This window comes from Macrobrachium rosenbergii, chromosome 23 (assembly GCF_040412425.1).
Source record: "Macrobrachium rosenbergii isolate ZJJX-2024 chromosome 23, ASM4041242v1, whole genome shotgun sequence".
NCBI lineage: Eukaryota > Metazoa > Arthropoda > Malacostraca > Decapoda > Palaemonidae > Macrobrachium > Macrobrachium rosenbergii.
In genome coordinates this window covers 48232780-48260279 of record NC_089763.1, presented here as the reverse complement: position 1 = coordinate 48260279, position 27500 = coordinate 48232780, and the positions used below count along the sequence as shown (strand labels likewise).

General features: G+C 35.4%; 1 protein-coding gene across 2 annotated transcripts in view; it reads left to right on the top strand.

Moving 5' to 3' along the window:
• LOC136851599 (nephrin-like) overlaps positions 1-27500 on the top strand; it is a 125138-nt gene that overhangs the window by 77975 nt on the left and 19663 nt on the right. Inside the window, exons 4-11 of one of the 2 annotated variants that reach the window (XM_067125922.1) lie at positions 2041-2220; positions 10253-10405; positions 14764-14943; positions 19375-19686; positions 21489-21608; positions 22337-22522; positions 25807-25918; positions 26559-26734. In XM_067125922.1, the coding sequence (XP_066982023.1) occupies positions 2041-2220; positions 10253-10405; positions 14764-14943; positions 19375-19686; positions 21489-21608; positions 22337-22522; positions 25807-25918; positions 26559-26734 (1419 nt within the window). Of the gene's footprint in view, positions 1-2040; positions 2221-10252; positions 10406-14763; positions 14944-19374; positions 19687-21488; positions 21609-22336; positions 22523-25806; positions 25919-26558; positions 26735-27500 lie in introns of those variants that run through there. The other variant, XM_067125923.1, reaches the window with a different exon arrangement.

Here is a 27500-nt window from a genome sequence, read left to right as displayed (position 1 = left end):
GAGAGAGAGAGAGAGAGAGAGAGAGAGAGAGAGAGAGAGAGAGAGAGAGAGAGAGAGAGAGAATAATAATTCAACGAAATAATGAATTTAATGACTACATACACTCACAAAATAGGCAAGCAATGGTGTGGAAGCAATATCTTTACAGAAGCGAAATAAGATGCAAAGTAACCTCAAGAGAGGAGCGGGCAGCGGCAGCAAAGCTCCTCCTTAAAGAGTAGAGGGCCATATGGCTCTGGCATTACTCGGCAATTCCTTATTCATATATACATGGGAGGAGGCAAACAGATAGACAGGCAGACCAGAGCAGAGCCGGGAAGAGAGAGAGAGAGAGAGAGAGAGAGAGAGAGAGAGAGAGAGAGAGAGAGAGAGAGAGGGGTGGAGGGGGGGATGGGGGAAACGAGTATTCTGTCGTCATTGCTCTTGTGTGGAATTAACATAATTCCACCGGCGATATTGCCATCATTACCAATCATATAACAGTTATTATTATTATTATTATTATTATTATTATTATTATTATTATTATTATTATTATTATTATTATTATTATTATTGGATGAGTAGGCTCAGCCCGAGGGTACATGCCCCGGGTATTTTTTAATCAAAAGAAAATTTTTATATAAATAAAAAAATATTATTATTATTATTATTATTATTAACTTCCGGTAAAGTTACTGCCACCAATGAATTTCTTACCAAACTTTGTCCAGATCAGGGACCAAACTACAGAAACTTGAAATAACAGAATAACGTTCAGCTCATGTTCAAAAAAAAAAAATAAATAAAATAAAAAGATACAGGTTGGCCAGACTTTCAGTGCGATACAAGAATTAGGACTTTTTACGACTGCCAGTAAAACCTTGCGTGGTAATTTTCTCCCTTCATAGCATCTCTTCATCCTTCTTCATTAAACAGTACTCCACATTTCCCCACGTCTCTTCCTCTGCTCTCGGACATTGTATGAACCACCTGTGTTTCTTGTTTTTCGTAATAGGAATTTAAGTCCAAGGGCTTGACGCAAAGGGGAGCTAACAATTTTCAGGCAATCTGCGAGTACAGACTCCACTAGGTTTAGTTCCTCTGTTTCACTTCAGACACGTTTCTTTTTTGACATCCATTTCACGAATGTCTGAGTACTAATGGTGATTTTACCTCAGAGCAACGAGACTTATCCTCTTCCTCTCCTGATCATTTCTTTTTTCTCAGACATCCAAGTGCCTCTCTGAGAATCTCTCACTATATTCTATAAGCAGACTTCTTGCGCAAAGATACGCTCCACTTGAGACGATCTAGATTCAAACACCCTTTTCTGTCTTGAAATTATATCGGAATTTGCTGGTGTTCTCCTCATCCGACAAACTTTAATTACTTTTCAACCACTACATCTAAACAGTTTTTATTTTCATTTTCTTTCAGGAACCCCAGCATATACGCCACTGAGTGGCACCATCCCTTTAACACTGAAGGAGAAAGTAATTAAACCTTCAGCTCAACCACTCTAGTGGTAGAAGTATGTATTTTCCTCCGACACAGCTACTGACGAGTGAGGATAAGCATGTGTAATCTAATATTCTTGAGCTCATATTCATCTGTATTTTGCTAGACGCTCTTCGAAAAGATAGCATTGTCTTCGAAAATACCTCATTGAGTCCATCATAACTGTTCATGCGTCAATATGAATTCCTTCGTAGCTGAAAAGCAAGTCTTCGTGCTTGATTGTCCTTGGTGAGATGGCTGCCTAAGTTCTATAAATCCCTGTTTCGTAGCATAGTTCTTTAAAATATTTATGTGCAGGTCCTTTAATCTATACAATTATTCGAAAAGGTATCGTCTTCGAAAATATCCTATTGTTGTACCTTAACAATTCATATGTAAATTTCAGAGAACCTTCGTGGCTGAAAAGCAAATCTTCATGCTTGATTTTCCCATGATGAGAAAGCTGCCTAGGTTCTATAAATCCCTGTTTTGTGGCACAATTCTTTTAAATATTTATGTGTAGGTCTATCAGTCTATATAATTATTCCTTCTCTCTTTCAGGTTTTGAGCGTGACGTACCAGGCTACCCTCGTTACTCGTACTCAGGGGACTCAGACAAGGGTGAACATCACCTGGTAATTCACGGGATCACTCTGGAGGATGACGGGGAGTACCAGTGCCAAGTTGGCCCGACTGCCAAAACAAGTGCCCTTTGGGCTTCTGCTAATGTCACTGTCATGGGTGAGTTATCATGAAAAGAAGGTGTAATGTCTGATTTGCTTAACGTCGCTGTTATGGGTAAGCTATCTTGAAAAGGTGTAATGTCTGATTTGCTTAACGTCACTGTTATGGGTAAGCTATCTTGAAAAGGTGTAATGTCTGATTTGCTTAACGTCACTGTTATGGGTAAGCTATCTTGAAAAGGTGTAATGTCTGGTTTGCTTAACGTCACTGTCATGGGTGAGTTACCACGAAAAGAAGGTGTAATGTCTGATTTGCCGTTGCTGTCATGGATGGGTTACCATGAAAAGGTGTAATGTCTGATTTGCTTAACGTTGCTGTCATGGGTGAGTTACTATGAAAAGAAGGTGTAATGTCTGATTTGCTTAACGTCACTGTCATGGGTGAGTTACCACGAAAAGAAGGTGTAATGTCTGATTTGCCGTTGCTGTCATGGGTGGGTTACCACGAAAAGAAGGTGTAATGTCTGATTTGCCGTTGCTGTCATGGGTGGGTTACCATGAAAAGAAGGTGTAATGTCTGATTTGCCGTTGCTGTCGCGGGTGGGTTACCACGAAAAGAAGGTGTAATGTCTGATTTGCCGTTGCTGTCATGGGTGGGTTACCACGAAAGAAGGTGTAATGTCTGATTTGCCGTTGCTGTCATGGGTGGGTTACCACGAAAAGAAGGTGTAATGTCTGATTTGCCGTTGCTGTCATGGGTGGGTTACCACGAAAAGAAGGTGTAATGTCTGATTTGCCGTTGCTGTCATGGATGGGTTACCATGAAAAGGTGTAATGTCTGATTTGCTTAACGTTGCTGTCATGGGTGAGTTACTATGAAAAGAAGGTGTAATGTCTGATTTGCTTAACGTCGCTGTCATGGGTGAGTTACTATGAAAAAGAAGGTGTAATGTCTGATTTGCCGTTGCTGTCATGGATGGGTTACCATGAAAAGGTGTAATGTCTGATTTGCTTAACGTCACTGTCATGGGTGAGTTACTATGAAAAGAAGGTGTAATGTCTGATTTGCTTAACGTCGCTGTCATGGGTGAGTTACTATGAAAAGAAGGTGTAATGTCTGATTTGCCGTTGCTGTCATGGATGGGTTACCATGAAAAGGTGTAATGTCTGATTTGCTTAACGTTGCTGTCATGGGTGAGTTACTATGAAAAGAAGGTGTAATGTCTGATTTGCTTAACGTCACTGTCATGGGTGAGTTACTATGAAAAGAAGGTGTAATGTCTGATTTGCCGTTGCTGTCATGGGTGGGTTACCATGAAAAGAAGGTGTAATGTCTGATTTGCCGTTGCTGTCATGGATGGGTTACCATGAAAAGGTGTAATGTCTGATTTGCTTAACGTCACTGTCATGGGTGAGTTACTATGAAAAGAAGGTGTAATGTCTGATTTGCTTAACGTCGCTGTCATGGGTGAGTTACTATGAAAAGAAGGTGTAATGTCTGATTTGCTTAACGTCGCTGTCATGGGTGAGTTACTATGAAAAGAAGGTGTAATGTCTGATTTGCTTAACGTCACTGTCATGGGTGAGTTACTATGAAAAGAAGGTGTAATGTCTGATTTGCTTAACGTCACTGTCATGGGTGAGTTACTATGAAAAGAAGGTGTAATGTCTGATTTGCCGTTGCTGTCATGGATGGGTTACCGCGAAAAGGTGTAATGTCTGATTTGCTTAACGTCGCTGTCATGGGTGAGTTACTATGAAAAGAAGGTGTAATGTCTGATTTGCTTAACGTCACTGTCATGGGTGAGTTACTATGAAAAGAAGGTGTAATGTCTGATTTGGGTTGCTGTCATGGATGGGTTACCATGAAAAGGTGTAATGTCTGATTTGCTTAACGTTGCTGTCATGGGTGAGTTACTATGAAAAGAAGGTGTAATGTCTGATTTGCCGTTGCTGTCATGGATGGGTTACCATGAAAAGGTGTAATGTCTGATTTGCTTAACGTCGCTGTCATGGGTGAGTTACTATGAAAAGAAGGTGTAATGTCTGATTTGCTTAACGTCACTGTCATGGGTGAGTTACTATGAAAAGAAGGTGTAATGTCTGATTTGCCGTTGCTGTCATGGATGGGTTACCATGAAAAGGTGTAATGTCTGATTTGCTTAACGTTGCTGTCATGGGTGAGTTACTATGAAAAGAAGGTGTAATGTCTGATTTGCTTAACGTCACTGTCATGGGTGAGTTACCACGAAAAAGAAGGTGTAATGTCTGATTTGCCGTTGCTGTCCGAAGGGTGGGTTACCACGAAAGAAGGTGTAATGTCTGATTTGCTGTTGCTGTCATGGATGGGTTACCATGAAAAGGTGTAATGTCTGATTTCTTAACGTTGCTGTCATGGGTGAGTTACTATGAAAAGAAGGTGTAATGTCTGATTTGCTTAACGTCACTGTCATGGGTGAGTTACTATGAAAAGAAGGTGTAATGTCTGATTTGCTTAACGTCGCTGTCATGGGTGAGTTACTATGAAAAGAAGGTGTAATGTCTGATTTGCCGTTGCTGTCATGGATGGGTTACCATGAAAAGGTGTAATGTCTGATTTGCTTAACGTTGCTGTCATGGGTGAGTTACCATGAAAAGAAGGTGTAATGTCTGATTTGCTTAACGTCGCTGTCATGGGTGAGTTACTATGAAAAGAAGGTGTAATGTCTGATTTGCTTAACGTCGCTGTCATGGGTGAGTTACCACGAAAAGAAGGTGTAATGTCTGATTTGCTTTAACGTCACTGTCATGGTCAGTAAACTGTCATGAAAAGGTGAATTGTCTGATTTACTTAACACCACTGTCATGGGTGAGTTATCATGAAAAGAAGGTGTAATATTTCATTTGCTTACTGTCACTGTCATGGGTGAATTATCATGAAAAGAAGGTGTAATGTCTGATTTGCTTAACGTCACTTTCATGGGCGAGTTATCAAGAAAAGAAGGTGTAATGTCTGATTTGCTTTAACGTCACTGTCATGGTCAGTAAACTGTCATGAAAAAGGTGAATTGTCTGATTTATTTTAACACCACTGTCATGGGTGAGTTATCATGAAAAAGAAGGTGTAATATTTCATTTGCTTACTGTCACTGTCATGGGTGAATTATCATGAAAAGAAGGTGTAATGTCTGATTTGCTTAACGTCACTTTCATGGGCGAGTTATCAAGAAAAGATGGTGTTACGTCTGATTTGGTTTATTTATTCATTTCATTTCAAAAGTGAATCGTAATATCCGGTAATAAGATGAAAAATCCCTAGACCGGATTATGTATATGTGTAAACTCTGTACAGAACATTATCTTACTCCTACTCAGTGACATTTTTAAATGTTTGGAATCCTCTCTGCGGAATTACTGTCGGGATTATGAGATTATCCTTGATGCAGAGGTACAGAAATACAGAACTAGATAAAAGCGTTTTTAGGATTTGCTGGGATCCAGGAAGACCTTTGTTGAAAACGAATCTGCTTTTTCTAACAGCTCGATGATCAATGGAGTCATGAATCTGTACAAAGCGTGAAGGTTTTATTGCCTTTGAAACTGTGTAATAAATTTTAACAGTTAATTACATTTAAAAATTTTCACATTCATTTATCTGTGCAGACTTATATTTATACTGACGCCTGGCACACAAACTCATGCATACAGCACACACACACACACACACACACATATATATATATAATATATAAATATTATATATATATATATGTATATGTATATATATATATATATATATATATATATATACATATATATATATATATATATATATATATATACACACACACACATATATATGTATGTGTGTGTATAATATATATATATATATATATATATATATATATATATATATATATATATATATATATATATATATATATATATATATATATATATCTCATGAAGCTTTGTCTGATAGTGTTGCTCCACAAACAATGAAAAGATAATATTCTTTATCACAATTAAACTTTTGCTAGACAATCGTGGATGAAACTCCGATGCAGAAAAGTTCCACGAAATTACATACCATTCAAATTCTTTTTTAACAAACTCGCTTTTTGTGTAGGAATCTATCTATACAGTACATCCTACATTTTCCTCTCATCCTTCCATCAACATTACCAAATTGTACGTTTTTCACATACCTCCCGTGCTTCACTCATTCCACACAGCTACACCATTTCGATTCAATCAGTCGATCAGTTAATCAGTCAGCCTACTTTTTATCACTTCCTGATATTTCTGAATGTCCACCTTTCGTATTATTCTGACGACACTTAAACTACAACGTGAATACTTTAACTCAGCAGTGTCATCAAATTTTATTCTATTATATTTTCACCCAGTTTTCACATTTCACTTCAGTAAAGGAGAGTTGGCACAACAATCCCTACATACATTCTAACTTTATATTCCCTAGATACTTTGATTCTCTTCCAAATCTTTTGTATACACCTTCCTTGCTTCATTGCTTCATCTATTATGTGACACATCTCTTCTCCCACACCATCTTCATCCTGTACATTTACCCTCGAATACTATAGTGAATTAAGTCCTTTCCTTTCTTAACTATTCATCTTTCTGGTTTTAATTTACCCATAAGCCTAAACTCATTTCAGTGTAATTTATAAGTTCTCTTTGTGCACCTGTGTTCAAGCTCTTTCCTCATCTTAATACCCATCTACCTTCATAACTTCATTCATTCTCCTATCTACTTTAAATTTCTCATTGACACATAATTGCAAACCATCACTAGTTTCTGTCGAATCTCTTCCTTATTCCCAATCATTGTTGAATCGCCAACAAACATCAACTATTTCGTAATTCATCCACGACCGACATTCTTATCCTACAACTTTGCAACGACATCTACTGTCTCGTCTCGAACTTCTCCTTTTATAAAGTTACTGAAAAGTTCTAGAGACCCCAATCCCGTGTATACAATAGAGCAATCACTCCAACGTGTAAATATTCCAAAAAACGCTTCTCCTCATTGAAAAAAAAACTTTCACCGCTCTCAGTGAATATATATTTTATATCTTGTATCTTCAACATTTTTCATACTTTATGTCTGTCATACACACACACACACACACACACACACACACACACACACACACACACACATATATATATATATATATATATATATATATATATATATATATATATATATATATATATATATATATATATCTGTGTGTGTTTGTGTATGTGAGTGTGTGTGAATATACACACATACATGCTTATATAATATAGCCTCTATAAATATATATAGATGTGTGTGAGTATTTTTGTAACATGAGTGTGTGTGAATATACATACATACATGCTTATACAGTATACTACTCTCTCTCTCTCTCTCTCTCTCTCTCTCTCTCTCTCTCTCTCTCTCTCTATCTATATATATATATATATATATATATATATATATATATATATATATATATATATATATATATATATATATATATATATATATATATATATATATATATATATATATATATATATATATATATATACATACATATATATATATGTGTGTATTTGTATATAATATATGTATGTACATGCATACATATATATATATATATATATATATATATATATATATATATATATATATATATATATATATATATATATATATATGTGTGTGTGTGTGTGTGTGTGTGTGTGTGTATGTATTAATACATAATGTGTACATGCGTATGTATTATTGCGTTTCTGTTTTGGCGTGTGCGTGGACAAGCTTTAAAATGTGCTAAAACGAGAGAAGTATCGCACCAAGTACTCTCATATTCTGTGGCATAGCTTCAGGTTGCATATTGTAGAAAAAGCGCTAATGCAGGGAAAGTGCATAAAGTGCTTTGTACTGTACTAATTCTGCCTTTTATGTGGCATTCGCCCATCTCTCTCCATCGTTCTCCGAGTCTTTCTTTCTTGAGAAATATATATATATACACACACAATGTGTGTATGTATGTATGCATGTATGATATATATGTTTATACATATACACATACATATATATACTTGTGTATATATAATACACACACACACACACACACACACACACACACACACACACACATATATATATATATATATATATATATATATATATATATATATATATATATATATATATATATATATATATATATATATATATTCGTGTGTGTGTTCCCATCAGTTTAACTTCAGAGTCTGCTGTCAAAACAAAGCTTGAAACGATCTGTAAACATGGAAGCCTTAAGAGAGAAAAAAAAAAGAAGAGAAGGAGAGAGAGAAAGAGAGAATGGGGCAGAGAGAGAGAGAGAGAGAGAGAGAGAGAGAGAGAGAGAGAGAGAGAGAGAGAGAGAAGGAGTGGGAACGGGTAATGAATAAGTCGGGTATAACAATGGTGTTTGTTATATATGCTTCCTTTTATGAGTAGCCGGGCAGTTTCTTTTTACGGTAACTGTATATTTTATCACTACGACAGCATTCCACATTGATCCAGTACCTCACATACTACAATAGTGATCGCTGATTGTTTCCTTCCAGACGCTGGGTACCATTTGGTAAACGTATGGAGTGTGGGGCTTTATTTTTCAATTTCATTTTTGTTTTTTTGTAAAGAGAGTCCCTACATCTTGTTTTTCAACAGACAAAAAATTATTTTGGTTTTTCCAATAACATGCTTTTCTCAATATGAAACTCGTATTTTTTCCGGTGGCACATGCGCATGCCAGCATACAGATGCAGACACTCATACATATACATATACATATAGACACACACACACACACACATATATATATACATACATATATATATATATATATATATATATATATATATATATATATATATATATATGAATTTATATATATACATATATATGTATAATATATATATATGTATATATATATACTTATATATTTTTTTTCTTATCACCGTTTGCTAACATTCAGGGTATTTCCAGAGAGCGTTACTCTTCCGAATTGCCCAGCTGGTTCAATGGAAGGGGGCTGATAGCCCCTACCCCCAATCATAGCCCCATGGGCATTACTGGAGTTTATTGACGTTAGGTGCATGGCGTCTTTTGGTGGTTAGACACACACACACACACACACACACACACACACGCATACACCCACACATAGCGACCAGAACCCAGGTGATTTACTTTTCTGATCAGACGATCAGCGATATGGTTTTGCGTAGTTCTCAGATAGCGACCAGAACCCAGGTGATTTACTTTTCTGATCAGACGATCAGCGATATAGTTTTACGTGGTTATTCGGGTGTTAAACTGAAGGATTAGTGGAGACTGTTAGGGGTAAATAGGTATTGAGGTAGTACTCATACTTCGGCTGACAGCTGTCGTTGTTACTTCTGAAAAAATAGCCACGTGATACGCACGAAGAATCCAGGACACATCAAATTTATCACCTCTTTTCAACACATTGATATATTTGCGTTTCCTTTTTTCTTATCTTTAAAAATATCTATATATTTTTCTTCACTTTCTTTGTTTTCTAACAAATTATTGCTAATCTTATTGATATTATTCTCCGAACTCTCCTGCTTTCTGGGAACTATTTTGCCTTTTTATATGCAACATCGTTATACTTCTTTGACCTTTACATAACCCCAAGTAAGTCGCTTACTGGGCTGCTAAACACCTCTCGGTTATATAATTCCTCTGCCGGCGTGAGGCTGGATACGCTAGACAGCGGTATGGGCAAAATTTTCTTGCCCTTGTATAAGAGAATTCAGTGACATTATGTTTTTGTTGACAGATTTTTATAAAGAAAATTTTGCTTGGGTCGATCTATTTACATACGACCATATTTTGTTGCTTTAGTGCTAAATTTGTTGGATACCTATCAGTAACTACCTTTATGTAAGCATACTGATTTTAATATCACGCATCATCAGGAAGACCAGTAGAGTGTATGAGATTATTTTAGTACTGCTTACTCCCTGATTAATATTCATCACTATTTCGGCCATTACTTAGGCAGCTCCTTGACTAATATCTACTCTCATCACAGTCTCCCCCTCCAGCATAAGCATCTTGGGAGGGATAGATGGCGAGCCAGTGGTGGCAGTGGCCGGCAAGCAGCTTCGAATTCAGTGCCTCGTGAAAGAGGCTAGACCGGCTCCCAGCGTCGCTTGGTACAGGAACGGCATTATGCTCGACCAAAGTGAGTACTTAAAGAAATAGTGGTAGTTATTTGGTGGTGAAGATGTGTAAAAATGGAGAGTCTTGGCGTCTAGGAAGTGCTAGAGTCCATGCAAAGCTGAGATGAATTGAGAAGTGTTTGCTACGAGTGATGTCCATCCTTACTTCAGAAGACAAAGAAGAATCTGGGGGATTATTTTAGAATTTTGCAGTCACACACACACACACACTCACATCATACACTTGAACACATACACACACACATATATATGTGTGTGTACGTATATTTGTTTAAGTGTATGATGTGAGTGTGTGTGCGTGTGACTGCAAAACAGAAATATTTCTGTAGATTCATCTTTTATTTACTGAATTAAAGAGGAACATACCATTATAATGGAGGATCATCCCTACTAGCATATATATATATATATATATATATATATATATATATATATATATATATATATATATATACATATATATATATATATATATATATATATATGTATATATATATATATATATATATATATATATATATATATATATATATATATATATATATATATATATAGTATATGTGTATATATATATATATATATATATATATATATATATATATATATATATATGTATGTATGTGTATATATATATATATATATATATATATATATATATATATATATATATATATATATATATATATAGATATAGATATGTATATTTATAAATATTTATATATATGGGTGTGTGTGTGTGTGTGTGTCTGTGTGTATGTATGTATGTATGTAAGTGCGTTTGAGTTTGCTTACGCAAGTATGTTGCTTGCGCCTGGTCCCATGTAATTTCCAGACCCGAGAAAGAATGACACGGAGCTCTAATACCCTCGCAACTTGGAACATAACGTAAACAGTAAGTACCTCGGAGGGAGCGTCGCAAGAATGAAAAAACTTTAGCCTGTATTTACACAGGGAGACAAACTTTTATGAACCGGCTATTTGCCGCCGCTCTGTATCCTGCACCTGGCTTCAGAATGACAAAGATTATACATCTGGGCTCTTTATTGCGGACCCCTTCACCCTCTCCGTAAAAAGCTCTGCAGGAGAGGTCATTAAGGCGGTTATCTTTTGTTGTTTTTTCTTGGTGCGATGCACATACAAGGAAGGATTTTTACATTACAATGCTCACGGGGGAACGATACGGCATAGTAAGTGAACGCGTCAGCCTCGCGCAGGAGGAGTTTTGGTTAGAATCTTTTAGGTTTACGTAGAAACTCCTCCCGAGTAATTTATGAAAAGATAATTTAGTGATCTGTTTAGTAAGTCAGTTCACGTGCTATACTTCCGGTTGTGATAATCTCGTGACAGTTTTACGGTGCTCTGCGGCTCACAAGATGTTTCTAAACTCGCCTCTCTCTCTCTCTCTCTCTCTCTCTCTCTCTCTCTCTCTCTCTCTCTCTCTCTTTACCATACACATACACAGATACACACATCAGCACACGGGCACATATTGACTTTTAAATACAAAAGGACATAGAACATAAAATATGCATACTTTCAATGTGTTCTTTCATGCAAACGTAAAGTCTGTATTAATATATCTAGTATATTTGAACTGATGTAAATTACTCTATTTTAATTAACATTTTCACTCAGTGATATTATTTATCCTGAATAGAATAACTATACATCTTTGGTCATATTTATCTTTTTATCAGTAAAATTTAAAAGCAATATCTTTGTATTTGCGTGAAATCCCTCAGGAAACCACATGTAGCCTTTATACTCGTATCTTTACCCCCTTTTATTGTAGTTCTGGGATTTTCCTTCAATGCTTTGAGTGTAAATAATTCTTGGTATTCTAACAACACACCAAGGATTCCATCTCCAAGTGAAAAGATTTTGAAATTCAATGTAACAGACTTAAAATGTAGGAGACCTTGAACTAAAATCTTTGAAGATTTCTAGGGAATATATTCAGCACCGACCTTTCGTAAGCGTGTTTCTTTTCATGTAGCAAGCAGTTAAGCCAGGTATTCAATAACTCACCTATTGCGCTTCCATTTCATTGTATATATATATATATATATATATATATATATATATATATATATATATATATATATATATCCATATATATATGTGTATATATATAGATATATATATATATATATATATATATATATATATATATATATATATATATATATATATATGTGTGTGTGTGTATATATACATATGTGTGTATATATATATATATATATATATATATATATATATATATATATATATATATATATATATACATATATATATATATATATATATATATATATATATATATATATATATATATATATATATATATATATATATACTGTATATATATATATATATATATATATATATATATATATATATATAGATATATACATATATATATATATATATATATATATATATATATATATATATATATATGTGAATGTTTGTATGTTTGTTTGTCCACTACAGAAATCCGAACCGCTTGACAGACCCAGACAAAATTTTGCACACGCTTCTATGTCACCCCAGAAAGGTTTATAACTTAAACCGTGACAGACATGCAAACACAGACAAAATAAATGAAATTTTATTTTTTACGTCACTTTTCCCTTCAACTCTCTGGGTTAATTCTCATTTTCCACCGTTTATTCCGGGCGCTGTCAGACGTATGATTTCATTAAACTCCTCCCCCCACTGCAAACCAGCATCAGTTTAGCACATCCAGAAAATTAAACAGATGTATTTGACTATATTGGAATTACTTTCATTCAGTCATAAAGCAATGTAATTCAAAATATAACTTCTACCACCACACCAGTCAGACCTTACAATTCGTGCCACGGAAAAAAGTACTAACAGACCAGATGTTTCTGTCACAGGCTTACCCCCTTATTAAAAAACTACTCCGGTCGAAATTACCACATTTTTTTCAGTGTTTATCTAAAACCAAACGTTTTTTAATCATACCCTGCCAATAAAATACAAATTCTTAAGTACCATGTAGTATTACCATCACCATATCTAAGTATTTAGTCCATGAAAAAAAAAAATGTAGTTATGGGCATAACTTTAGAGATCAGAACTAATTCATTACCATCCGCGCAATTATATCAGACTAAAAACTTCTGTGACAAAACTACCCCTCATTAAAAAATTACTTGTGACGGAATCACCGCATTTTTTTCAGTGTTCGTCTTAAGCCGAACGTATCTTAATTATACTTGCCAATAAAATACAAATTCTTAAGTACTTTCAGGTATCACCATCATCATATCTAAGTCTTAATCCCCTAAAAATTCACCATATGTCGACAATTTCTATCAGGGCCGGTGCTAGGAATTGTGGGGCCCAATTACAAGATTCGAACTCACGACATTTAAGCTTCCTCTCTCTCTCTCTCTCTCTCTCTCTCTCTCTCTCTCTCTCTCTCTCTCTCTCTCAAAACTCCGTTTTTTTAACCTGAGACGGCAACAGCTGCTATGGTATATTTGTCACTATTATTATTATAGTATTATTATCGAAATTAAGACATTTTTATGTCTAATATAAAAATGATTTTCCAAGCAATAATTTTCTGTTAATACAGTATGCATAATAATGTGAGGAATAATACATTCTTCGTTTCATAGGAGAACGTAACTTCCTCTCCCCTCTATCTCCCCTCCCCTCCCCATCCCCCTTCCCTTCATTTTCCCTCCCCATCCACCCCTTCCCTTCATTTTCCCTTCCCATCCCCTCTTCCCTTCATTTTCCCTCACTCCTCCCCTCCCCACCCCTGGCCCTTCCTTCTCCCTCGCCCCTCCCCCTTCCCTCCCCTACCATACGCCCTCCCATCCTCCTCCTCTCCCCCTACCATTCACCCTCCCATCCTCCTTCCCTCCCCTTATCATTCACCCTCCCATCCTCCTTCCCTCCCCTCCACGTTCCCCTTCCACTTCCCAAAATTTCCCCTTCCCCATTCTCTCCTCCTCTACCTTCTAACTTCTTTCACCTTTCCCCCTCCTTCTCCCCTCTTTCCTCCCCCTCCCTGTTCCCTCCCACTACCCGTAGACTGTTATTCAGAGTTTTAACGGGCCTACCCGTAGGTTGTTATTCAGAATTTTTCCAGGCAGTGCCGGGTTGGTCAGCTAACACACACACACACACACACACACACACACACACACACATATATATATATATATATATATATATATATATATATATATATATATATATATATATATATATATATATATAGTATATGTGTGTGTGTGGTGTTTGAATATATGCGAGTGTGTTTACTAATATATACATTTACCTATGGTAAACTTTCTCAACTATTTTCCCCCTCTAGACATGCACACAGAGAGAGCGGAGCCGTCGACGCAGTTCAAAAGGTGGAATGTGCGAAGTCGACTGACCTTGACCCCGAAGCCGGAAGATGACGGCCAACAGTTCTCCTGCCGGGCGCTGCATCCCTCCCTCATGAATTCCCCCACTTCCCTGGTAGCCTCTGTCACTCTGTCGGTTTTACGTAAGTATTGATTTTCTTTAGGACTTTACATATATTACGTTTTTCTGACATTTTAATTTGCTGTATTTTACTTTTATACCATCCTTTAATCTGTGTGTTTTTGTCAATTTTTACGTGAGTGATACAGGTTGTTTTATTTTATTTTCATAAACATTACGTTTTTTCTTGTATTTTACTGGACTATACTTTGCTTTTTACCATTCTTTAATCTGCTTTTTTTTACATTTTCCATAGTTAATTTATATTAGTTTACCTTTAAAATAATTACATTTTTCTGATTAACCGGGTTATGCCTTTTTTATTTATTTAACTCCACAAACATTACGTTTTATTAATAATTTACCCGGCAATATTTAATTTTTGTACCATCCCTTAATACGTGCTTTCTTGCGTAATGCCTCAGGATATGACCCTCACCTAAGGAACGGCTTTTGTAGACTTAGGTGACAAGGGAGAAAGTAAAAGATCGTATCAGGAAGAACGCTAAGAGCTAACGATATCCCTTTGACACAAAAGTCAAAGAACCCCCTTTCACATTTCACGGGAATGTTCGCTGCATCTAATGGCGCTTAACATCATTCATTTCCCTGCTAACCTTTTCATTTTTTAACCGGTCCTGAGCTATATAAAGGAACTAGATTACCCTGTCCCATTAGCGTTTGCACCTACACAAGTAGTTGTTATTTTCATGCCTGCTTGTGTGACTGGATACGAGTTTCCCCCTTATTCAACTGCAGAACACGTACCAGTTAACGGAGAGAAAACTTCGAATTTTGTTTTCTTTTCCAGAGAAAGTTTCTTCTTTACTTAGGCATAAAAGAAGTTTCCTCTCTCTTTCCCCAATTTCGGAATTTCTAACTCTTCTCCACCGAAGTTTTTATCTGTCTAATAACGAAGTAAGTGCTCTCTCTCGCTTCACGTAGGGTATAGTAATCTGCCTCTTAGCACAATCCCTGCTGACCAGAATTAAAGTTTTTCTTATTTTTTTTCCAGAGGCCTACCAGAGACTCCAGTGGTCTCAGGAATTAATATTTTTTTCCTATTTTCTTTCCACATACCTACAGGGCCCCCAGTTGTCTCAGGGGTTAGCATTTTTTTTCTTATTTCTTCCACAGACCCACCAGAGCCTCCAGTGGTCTCAGGAATTAGTATATTTTTTTATTTTTTCCCACAAACCTATCATAGCCTACAGTGGTCTCGGAAGTTAGTATTTCCTCTTATTTTTTCCACATACCTACCAGAGCCTCCTGTGGTCTCAGGAATTAGTATTTTTTTAATATTTTTTTCCACATAACTACCAGACCCTCCAGTGGTCTCAGGAATTAGTATATTTTATTATTTTTTTCACAGACCTACCAGAGCCTCCAGTGGTCTCAGGAGTTAGTATTTTTTCTTGTTTTTACACATACCTTCCAGAGCCTCCTGTGGTCTCAGACGTTAGTATTTTTTTCATATTTTTTCCACATACCTACCAGAGCCTCCTGTGGTCTTAGGAATTAGTATTTTTTTCTTATATTTACCTACATACATACCAGATCCTCCAGTGGTCTCAAGAGTTAGTATTTTTTCTTACTTTTTCCACAAACCTACCAGAGCCTCAAGTGTCTCCGGAATTAGTATTTTTTTCCCACAAATCTACCAGAGCTTCCAGTGGTCTCAAGAATTAGTATTTTTTCTTATTTTTTTCCACATACCTACCAGAGCCTCCAGTGGTCTCAGGAGTTTGCGTTTTTTTATTATTTTTTCCGCATACCAACCAGAGCCTCCAGTGGCCTCAAGAATTGATATTTTTTTTCCTATTTTTTTTCACAGACCTACCAGAGCCTCCAGTGGTCTCAAGAATTAGTATTTTTTTCTTATTTTTTCCACAGACCTACCAGAGCCTCCAGCAGTCTCAAGATTAGTATTTTTTTCTTATTTTTTCCACAGACCTATCAGAGCCTCAAGTGGTCTCAGGAACTAGTATTTTTTTTATTATTTTTTTTTCGCAGACCTACCAGAGCCTCCAGTGTCTCAGGAATCAGTATTTTTTCTTATTTTTTTCCACAGACATACCAGAGCTTCTAGTGGTCTCAGGAATTAGTATTTTTTCTTATTTTTTCCACAGACCTACCAGAGCCTCCAGTGGCCTCAGAAATTAGTATTTTTTCTCATTTTTTCCACAGACCTACCAGAGCCTCCAGTGGTCTCAAGAATTAGTATTTTTTTCTTATTTTTTCCACAGACCTACCAGAACCTCCAGTGGTCTCAATAATTAAATTTTTTTCTATTTTTTCCACAGACCTACCAGAGCCTCCAGTGGTCTCAGGAATTAGTATTTTTTCTTATTTTTTCCACAGACCTACCAGATCCTCTAGTTGTCTCAGGAATTAGTATTTTTTTCTAATTTTTTCCACAGACCTACCAGAGCCTCCAGTGGTCTCAAGAATTAGTATTTTTTTCTTATTTTTTCCACATACCTACAGCAGTCTCAAGATTAGTATTTTTTTCTTATTTTTTCCACAGACCTATCAGAGCCTCAAGTGGTCTTAGGAACTAGTATTTTTTTATTTTTTTTCCGCAGACCTACCAGAGCCTCCAGTGTCTCAGGAATCAGTATTTTTTCTTATTTTTTTCCACAGACCTACCAGAGCTTCTAGTGGTCTCAGGAATTAGTATTTTTTCTTATTTTTTCCACAGACCTACCAGTGCCTCCAGTGGTCTCAGAAATTAGTATTTTTTCTTATTTTTTCCACAGACCTACCAGAGCCTCCAGTGGTCTCAAGAATTAGTATTTTTTTCTTATTTTTTCCACAGACCTACCAGAACCTCCAGTGGTCTCAATAATTAACATTTTTTCTATTTTTTCCACAGACCTACCAGAGCCTCCAGTGGTCTCAGGAATTAGTATTTTTTCTTATTTTTCCACAGACCTACCAGATCCTCTAGTTGTCTCAGGAATTAGTATTTTTTTCTAATTTTTTCCACAGACCTACCAGAGCCTCCAGTGGTCTCAGGAACTAGTATTTTTTCTTATTTTTTTCCACAGACCTACCAGAGCCCCCAGTGGCCTCAGGAACTAGTGTTTTTTCTTATTTTTTCCACAGACCTACCAGAACCTCCAGTGGTCTCAGGAACTAGTATTTTTTCTTATTTTTTTCCACAGACCTACTAGAATCTCCAGTGGTCTCAAGAATTAGTAATTTTTTCTTATTTTTTCCACAGACCTTCCAGAACATCCAGTGGTCTCAAGAATTAGTATTTTTCCTTATTTTTTCCTACATACCTACCAGAGCCTCCAGTGGTCTCAAGAATTGGTATTTTTTCCTCTTTTTTCCACATACCTACCAGAGCCTCCAGTGGTCTCAAGAATTGGTATTTTTTCTTATTTTTTCCACATACCTACCAGAACCTGCAGTGGTCTCAAGAATTAGTATTTTTTCTTTTTTTTTCACGGACCTACCAGAGCCTCCAGTGGTCTCAGGAATTGGTATTTTTTTCTTATTTTTTCCACATACCTACCAGAGCCTCCAGTGGTCTCAAGAATTAGTATTTTTTTCTTATGTTTTTCCCACAGACCTAGCTGAGCCTCCTGTGGTCTCAGGAATTAGCATTTTTTTCTTATTTTTTTCCACAGACTTACCAGAACCTCCAGTGGTCTCAGGAATTAGTAATTTTTTTTTCCACAGACTTACCATGGCCTCCAATGGTTTCAGGAATTAGTAATTTTTTCTTATTTTTTCCACAGACTTACCAGTGACTCCAGTGGTCTCAAGAATTGGTATTTTTTCTTACTTTTTCCACATACCTACCAGAGCCTCCAGTGTTCTCAAGAATTGGCATTTTTTCTTATTTTTTCCACATACCTACCAGAACCTGCAGTGGTCTCAAGAATTAGTATTTTTTTCTTTTTTTTTCACAGACCTACCAGAGCCTCCAGTGGTCTCAAGAATTGGTATTTTTTTCTTATTTTTTCCACATACCTACCAGAGCCTCCAGTGGTCTCAAGAATTCGTATTTTTTTCTTATTTTTTTTCCCACAGAGCTACCTGAGCCTCCTGTGGTCTCAGGAATTAGTATTTTTTTCTTATTTTTTTTTCCACAGACTTACCAGAACCTCCAGTGGTCTCAGAAATTAGTAATTTTTTTTCACAGACTTACCAGAGCCCTTAATGGTTTCAGGAATTAGTAATTTTTTCTTATTTTTTTCCACAGACTTACCAGAGACTCCAGTGGTCTCAAGAATTAATATTTTTTTCTTATTTTTTTTCCACAGACCTACCAAAACCTCCAGTGATCTCAAGAATTAGTGATTTTTCTTATTTTTTTCACAGACCTACCAGAGCCTCCAGGGGTCTCTGGAATTAGTGTTTTTCTTATTTTTATCATAGACCTACCAGACCCTCCAGTGATCTCTGGAATAAGTGTTTTTTCCTTACTTTTTTTCCACAGACCTACCAGAGTCTCCAGTGGTCTCAGGATACAAGACCGGGGAGATTTTAAAGGAAGGCCAAGACATCACCTTGACCTGCAAGTGCCAGGGTGGCAATCCGAGACCGCGGTTGGCTTGGTACAAAAACGGGAAGCTGTTGAACCATCCGAACACCACTTACACCAAGGCCACGAAGGAGAACGATTTCGTGAAATCAAGCCTGGCGCTGCAGGTGAAGGCTGAGGATGACAGGGCCACTTTTGAGTGCCGGGTGACGAAGAACGACATTTTAAATCACCCTCTTTCGGATAACGTCACTTTCACCGTCCATTGTAAGCATTTATTTCTATGGATGTTCAAGATTTTAAATTGCATTTATCTCTCTCTCTCTCTCTCTCTCTCTCTCTCTCTCTCTCTCTCATTTAATTATTAAACTGTAAGTTCTCTATTCACTTGGCTTTACAGCAGTTTCGCTCACTTAAGTAATTTTCTTGTTTTATCTAAACTTACTCTGAAGAGGATCATACTTTTCTTAAACTATGTTTGATCAATATTTGCTGTTTCAATATCATTTCTATTTTGGAAGTACTCATCGTTCGTCATGCGTCTTTTCTATTAGCGTTTACGTACAATAATATACAAAACTGCCTATCCAATAAATCCTTTTTTTCTCTTCGATATTTAGATACCCGGTACCTGTTTTTTTTAATGGTTGATAAGATAGTCGCCACTGCCGAAAAAGAATTCTTCGTTTTTAATCCTTTTCATCAAATGAGTCTAGGACTATAACTTTTATTATCTGAATTTCGCTGTCGAACACTAGCCAAAGAACTACGATACAGAAATGGGAAAGTCATTAATGTGACATATTGCTTTCGTGCTCCCAAAAATTGAACATGGAGGGTGATAAGGAAGGTAATTCATAAGAACTAAGGATAGGAAAATATGCCGTGAACATTCATACGAGATTATAAGTAGTTATGACCCTTAAATACTGTAAAATGAAAAAGAACAAAAAATACAGTTTCTGTTATCATTATGGAAATGATAGGAAGCAATTGCAGCGGTTACGGCTTGTTTTAGGATATTTGACGGTAAATGCTTGCATGCCTGTATTGGCCTTATTTTCAGTCGTTAACTGAAATTAAATTGTTTTGTCATCTGCCCAAATTGAGTTTTATTTCAGAGAGAGAGATATTTTTCCTATAGCATATGAAGTCACGAGGATAACTTAGGTATTTCATAAGCCCTATAGGTATTACATTATATCTCATGGAAATATTAATTCAATAATTTTCATTAAGCTTGTGATTCATTTCCAAGAAAAATATAATATTTGCAACTTGAATTTTAACTTCACAGCAATTTACCTCTAGCCCAGCCCAGAGTGCTTTCAACTAATTATAAACTTCTGGAGGGCTTCACCGAACTCTAATGTTTCAAGCATCCAAATTCGTTCGAATTTGGTGCAAGTGATCTGTTGCTCATTTCTTTTACTCTATTCCTCACTGAGTGTCAGTCACAAAATTCAACCTCTTGTATTCTTTGTGCAGTTGTTGCCTTTTTAAAATATTTTTAATAACAATTGCGGATGTCAATAACTAGCTATAAGAAATTATCGTTTTCTTTAAATATGCTTTGATCTGGTTGCTGAGAATGTTTTCTTTCCATCAAGTTTGACCACGACCTGCGCACATACTCAGTATTTGTAATTTACTTTTGTGATTACCGAAGCGTCATTGATATTTGCAACTGTTCCCAAAGTCATGGAGAAGTAAAACCGACGTTGAAGTATTGTTTCCTTGATGAACTTGAAGTAACAAGAAAACACAATTAAACCCAACAATGATAATTCTTATAATATAACTGTGTAAAAGGAAAGTGTATCAATATGTCGAGTAATTCTTTGGTTAAGATGAATGCTTTGCAGGCAATAACCTCCAACTTTTAGCTAACAGAAAATCTTAAACAAGAAAAGGAAAAGCAACGCAATATATATAAGTGACTTGCAATTGCAAAATTACTCTAATATCCCAGCCATTCTTTGCCACGGCAGTTGAACCAATTTAAGAAAAGCAAGTTAGTATTTCTTGAATAATTTCATTGTGGCTCACGACAGTCCTCTCTCCCTTAGACAGTCCAAAGCGAGTTTTCGTCACGGGCCCTTCTGTTGCCACGGCAGGAGAGGAGTTCACTCTTACCTGCGTCACGTCGAAATCAAATCCATCGGCAGCCATCAACTGGTTAGTCCATGGTGAGTACCAGTTCTAGCTTCTTGCATTCCTACTGCCGATTACAAACAAACTTACAAACTGGCTTGCCATTCAAATATTTAAGACTTTGGGCGATGACAAAGGTGACAGTGGTAAGCACAGACCTTTTTCTCCTCTAATTTTATCTATTTATTTATTTATTTTTTTTTTGTGGCGATGCCTGGTGGGAGTGTTTTGGTTATAGAATATAAATATAACGGTTGAAATGGACATGTAAACATTCAAACATTAAGAGAATGGAAGAGATGACATCTAAAGCTAACCCCTCGAATGTTATCACTTGGTTAGTCCATAGTAAGCACCAGTTTTATGTGTATATGTGTGTTCTTTTTTTATTATAGCCTTAAGCTTAACACTGATCTAAACGTGCTGTGCAAATATTTAAAGGCTTTAGTATGAGAAAAGGGGATTACTGGGAATGGTGTAGGAGTTCTATTACTCTCTTGATACAGTTAACCTTTGCTTACTTTGATTATTTACCACTACATCTGTTGCATCGATTTGAATTAATAATTCAAAGATTCTTCTAATGAAATTGAACTATATATTCTAAGAGCAGATCAAAAGAAATAAAAAATTAGGAATCAAGGGAATTATTATCATTATTATCAATTTCATTCAAAGCAATACCATTGGCAATTCAGATGCATTTGTTATGTTCCACGTTAAAGAGGACAAAAAATGGAATATTCCCTGTAACCCGTCACAGGAATGCAGGTCGCGACTGTAGCGTCACTGATCAGTGAAACCGACGACGGAGGCTGGGTGACCTCGTCTGACCTGAAGTATTATCTGGATAGGTCATTAGCACTCAGCGAGATCACCGTGGACTGCACAGCTCACAACTCTGCCAGCGACAGGATGGTCAGCGAATCTCATGTCATTAGTATAATTAGTGAGTATTAATAATCAGATGCTATTGTTACACAGATTAGGTCGTTTGGGTGCGATTAGTGTTAATGGGGAGTGTTATTGCGTTGCTGATATGGTATTTGTTAAGAGCGATGTTGTATGGAGGAATCCCACTGAAACATCTGTTCTCTTATATCTGCCTCGTTAAACTAAGTAGAGTATATCATGAACCGTATCACATCACTTGTATATTTAGCTCGTGAATTATCTGTTCAATACGTCTGTATCAAATACTAGCCAGTTCCCTTCTACATTATAAATATTAGCAGAAGTTCTCCAGAACTTTTTATAAAAAAAAAAAATAATTTATGAACGTGTTTACCTTACACTGATATTTCATATTTTAGGTATCTTTGAATTGAATACTCAGCTACATAAATAGAATTGTTTTGTATTTTGAGGGGATTAAGACTATCACCGACACATTACTTCCGCAAGAGACATAATGTGGCGTATATGTTGTCTTTATATCTTTATATGCATTTAATTTTTAAATATTTCAATGGTGTCAGCGTCATTGTTGCTGTTTTGTGCAGTTGCTGTTATTAGCGTAGTTGACATTGTATTCACTGTAATCACAAATTTGTTATTGTAATAATAATAATAATAATAATAATAATAATAATAATAATAATAATAATAATAATAATAAATATTATTATTATTATTATTATTATTATTATTATTATTATTATTATTATTATTATCATCGACCGTAAAAGAATGGAAAAGTATTTTTGTAAATAATAATGTTTGTGTAGTTGCTAAGTGTCACCGTACACTTCTCTTTTTACGTTTAGGGAAAAAGACAAAAGAGGTGGAAAACGTTTTCAGTTTTTTCCACCTCCTTCACACGAAATATTTGCCTCGATAAATTCATGAAACGACGAAAGGTCACGCTCAGAGTGTTGTATTGTTGTCTTTTTGTCGTATACTTTGGTGCTCGTTTATATATATATATATATATATATATATATATATATATATATATATATATATATATATATATATATATATATATATATATATATATATATATATATATATATATATATATATATATATATATATATATATATATATATATATATATATATATATATATATATATATATATATATATATATATATATATATATATATATATATATATATATATATATATATATATATATATATATATATAATTATATAATTATCACATACTCACACACACACACACACACACATATATATATATATATATATATATATATATATATATATATATATATATATATATATATATATATATATATATATGTGTGTGTGTGAGGATGTGTTTTTGTGAGAGAGAGAGAGAGGAAGAGAGGAAGAGAGAATCTTCTCAATAAATTAATGATGCTCATACAAAAAAGTTCTCTATGGAATTTCTTAATATTCTTACTTAAATGAACTTTGTTTTGACCCTGTGAAAGAATGCAAACTAAACTCCATGTGGATCACCATTAATCAAGTTAGGCGATTGCTTCACCATGTCAGATCGTGCTGTCTTTAATTAAATCAATTTAATTTGATTGCATTGCATTTACATGTATCACGGGTTATCATTTCATCATATATTTTGGTAAAGAGCAAATGAAAATGTATTTATTAACGTAATGTTTTTTAATGGGAACTGTAATCTTGCCTCAGTTTTCAAATGCTGTTATATTTGTTATTAATACGAAGATATCAAAATGGTACTTTAAATTGTTGACAGGAAAAATTTCAATAAAATTCCTGTTATTCCATAAAAAAACTTGAGTAAAATTCCACGATATCAGGATATTACATTCTCGATCTATGAAACCTTTCTAGTATGTTTAATGCTTCTCTTTTCTTAAGCGTAAAGAAGGAATATGAAAGAATCAGGTGGATATTGTGGACTGGGAGGTAATACATTTTCCAAACAAAATTGGTCAAGTGTCATAATAATTTAGGTATCCCTATTTCTCGCAAAATATCTATTTTTTTTTAATGAGAAAGTTCTATCATAAATGGAATATATCAGATATTTCATGAATTTCATAATGTCGTGTCTTAAAATGTAAACTTGTTGTAAAATATGGTGCTCATATTGTAGAATGGAAAGAAACTACAATTCATGGTTCCGAATTGTGTTCAGCTAAACGAAATAAAGTATAAAAACAGTACATGGCCCATGAGACAAGTTACAAAAAAATACCTCCCATAGATTATAAAGGAGACTCAGTTCGATACCTTTGACATGGGTCTTCTAATGAGTAGAGTTCGAACCCCACCTGCAATGGAGTATTTCTTCAACTATCCGGATTAAATGGCTGCAAGTCGAAAGCGTATTCAAAAACAGGCAGATAATTTAGATTTAGTAATAAATATGATAAGTAGTAATCCACAGTTATGCACATGACCAGGTAGAAAGCGCCCATTTTTAATATTTTTTTGTATGTTGACGGATAGTGCCTTGCGCATATACATAACTGTGGAATTTTAATCTTCTGTAGGAGAAAACTATTGCGCCGGCTTTGTCTGTCCGTCCGCACTTTTTTCTGTCTGCACTTTTTCTGTCAGCCCGCAGACCTTAAAAACTACTGAGGCTAGAGGGCTGCAAATTGGTATGTTAATCATCCACCCTCCAATCATCAAACATACCAAATTGCAGCCCTCTAGCCTCAGTAGATTTTATTTTATTTAAGGTTAAAGTTAGCCGTGATCGTGCTTTTGGCAACGATATAGGCTATGCCACCACCGGCCGTGGTTAAAGTTTCATGGGCCGCGGCTCATACAGCATTATACCGAGACCACCGAAAGATAAATCTATTTCGGTAGCCTTGATTATATGCTGCAACGGTTGTATAGAAAACTTGATTGCTTGTTACTAGTTCCTCGTAGGACGAGTCGGTAGAGTTCTCGGCTAGCACTCTGCTAGACCCGAGTTCGAGTCTTCAGCCGGCCAATGAAGAATTAGAGGAATTTATCTCTGGTGATAGAAATTCATTTCTCGCTATAATGTAGTTCGGATTCCACAATAAACTGTAGGTCCCGTTACTAGGTAACCAATTGGTTCTTAGCCACGTAAAATAAGTCTAATCCTTCGGACCAGCCCTAGGAGAGCTGTTAATCAGCTCAGTGGTCTGGTTAAACTAAGGTATACTTTTACTTGTTACTTATTATGTTCGGTCACAATATAGTGACGGACCATAGATAATAGATATGGTGATCACTTGGCAACAAAATCAACAAACTCTCTTATTTATGACGTCACAGAACCGCCGGGGCGTCCGTTCATCAAAGTGGAGGGCGCGGGCGAGGTGGTGGCAGGAGGAAGGATGGCAATAATCTGCACGAGCGAAGGAGGAAACCCACACCCGGGTATCACGTGGGTACTTAATCAAAACTGACTTTTTTCTTGTTGGGAATTTTGGCCATTGTTAACTTAATGAATTTGTGGTTCTACTGATTATTTCTATGGTCTAGAAGACAACATTAACTGGATAAATGGTGGTTTTGTGGAATATTTCCATAATCTAGCAGATAAAACTATGTATTTCGATGTTTATCTTTGCCAAAAAAATTAATGTGGAGTCATTATAGTTTTGAAATTGCAGAATTTCATGTAAACTTATGTATGAAAGGTATAGATTATTGTACTAATGCAAAAGTAGGTTTCGTCAGTCACATAGCTTGCAATTCTTTTATTGCTGGCATATTTATTCAAAGAAGTGCACTTACTGTATATATATTACACGTTAAAGTGTAAATTGATAAAAAATTTTGCCTTAATTGTAAGGTCTTACAATAGTAGCAGCATATCACGTGGGATAAAGAAAGAACTAACCTTTTGCTCCAATATACTTCATAGTAATGGCATCTACACTAAAATTAAAAATGTGCCAAAAATTAAATACTAAATTAAACCAGGCACTATTTTCAATGGATTTCCTAGTTAGATAAATGGTGAATTTTTTTAAGCGTATAGAAACATTAATAACAAGCGCCAGTATTATTTGTTTTCACAGCATATACAAAGGTCACACGAAGCTCCTGACGAAGGTCGTTATAGACGGCAGAGTCACGAGGGCGAGAGCCATTACAGACGTCGTGGCTTCAGATAATGGCATCAAGGTCTCTTGCGAGGTCTCCAACCCCGCCATTAGGACGCCCCTTGTAGCCCACACCAAGGTCAAACTGCTTTGTAAGACATTGTGTTCTTTTTTAAATGTTTTCTTTCAACTCGCTCTTTTATTTCATCATATAATGGCTGCAATTTAAATCGCGTAAATGAGTGGCATGGTGATTGAAAGAAGTTTTATTTTCAACGGCTGTCATCTTACAGGCCATTGCGAAATGAGATCTAATGCTTCAGACAAGTATCTGATATCACTCATTTTCGCAATGGCATTTCCTAAAAGAAATTTTTAGATTAATTTTCTACATATGTTTACAGATATTATTAATCAATTCAACGAATATGCTTTTCCTTATTTATTTATCATTTAATGCACCCATAATATTTCTTTTAATATCTATGGGGAAAATTCTGAATTAGTTATTGTCCAGAACGTTCTTTCATCAAACTATACTGTACCCTTACTGAAATTGAACTAACTTACTTCATCACAAACTATACCATTTCAGATTTCCTCTGGTCGACTTCAATATTACACTTTGTTCATGTTTTTATTTTAATAAACAAGGCGTTTATTGCCTGCGATGAAATATTGCATGGTACACGATTTAAGCAAAGATAACAGTTTTTGAGTTAAAAGAGACGCTAAATGGGTGTTATTTTATCAGGTCACAATACTGTATTTTGCTGCTACGCTCTCTCTCTCTCTCTCTCTCTCTCTCTCTCTCTCTCTCTCTCTCATATATATATATATATATATATATATATATATATATATATATATATATATATATATATATACATATACATATACATATACATATACATAAAC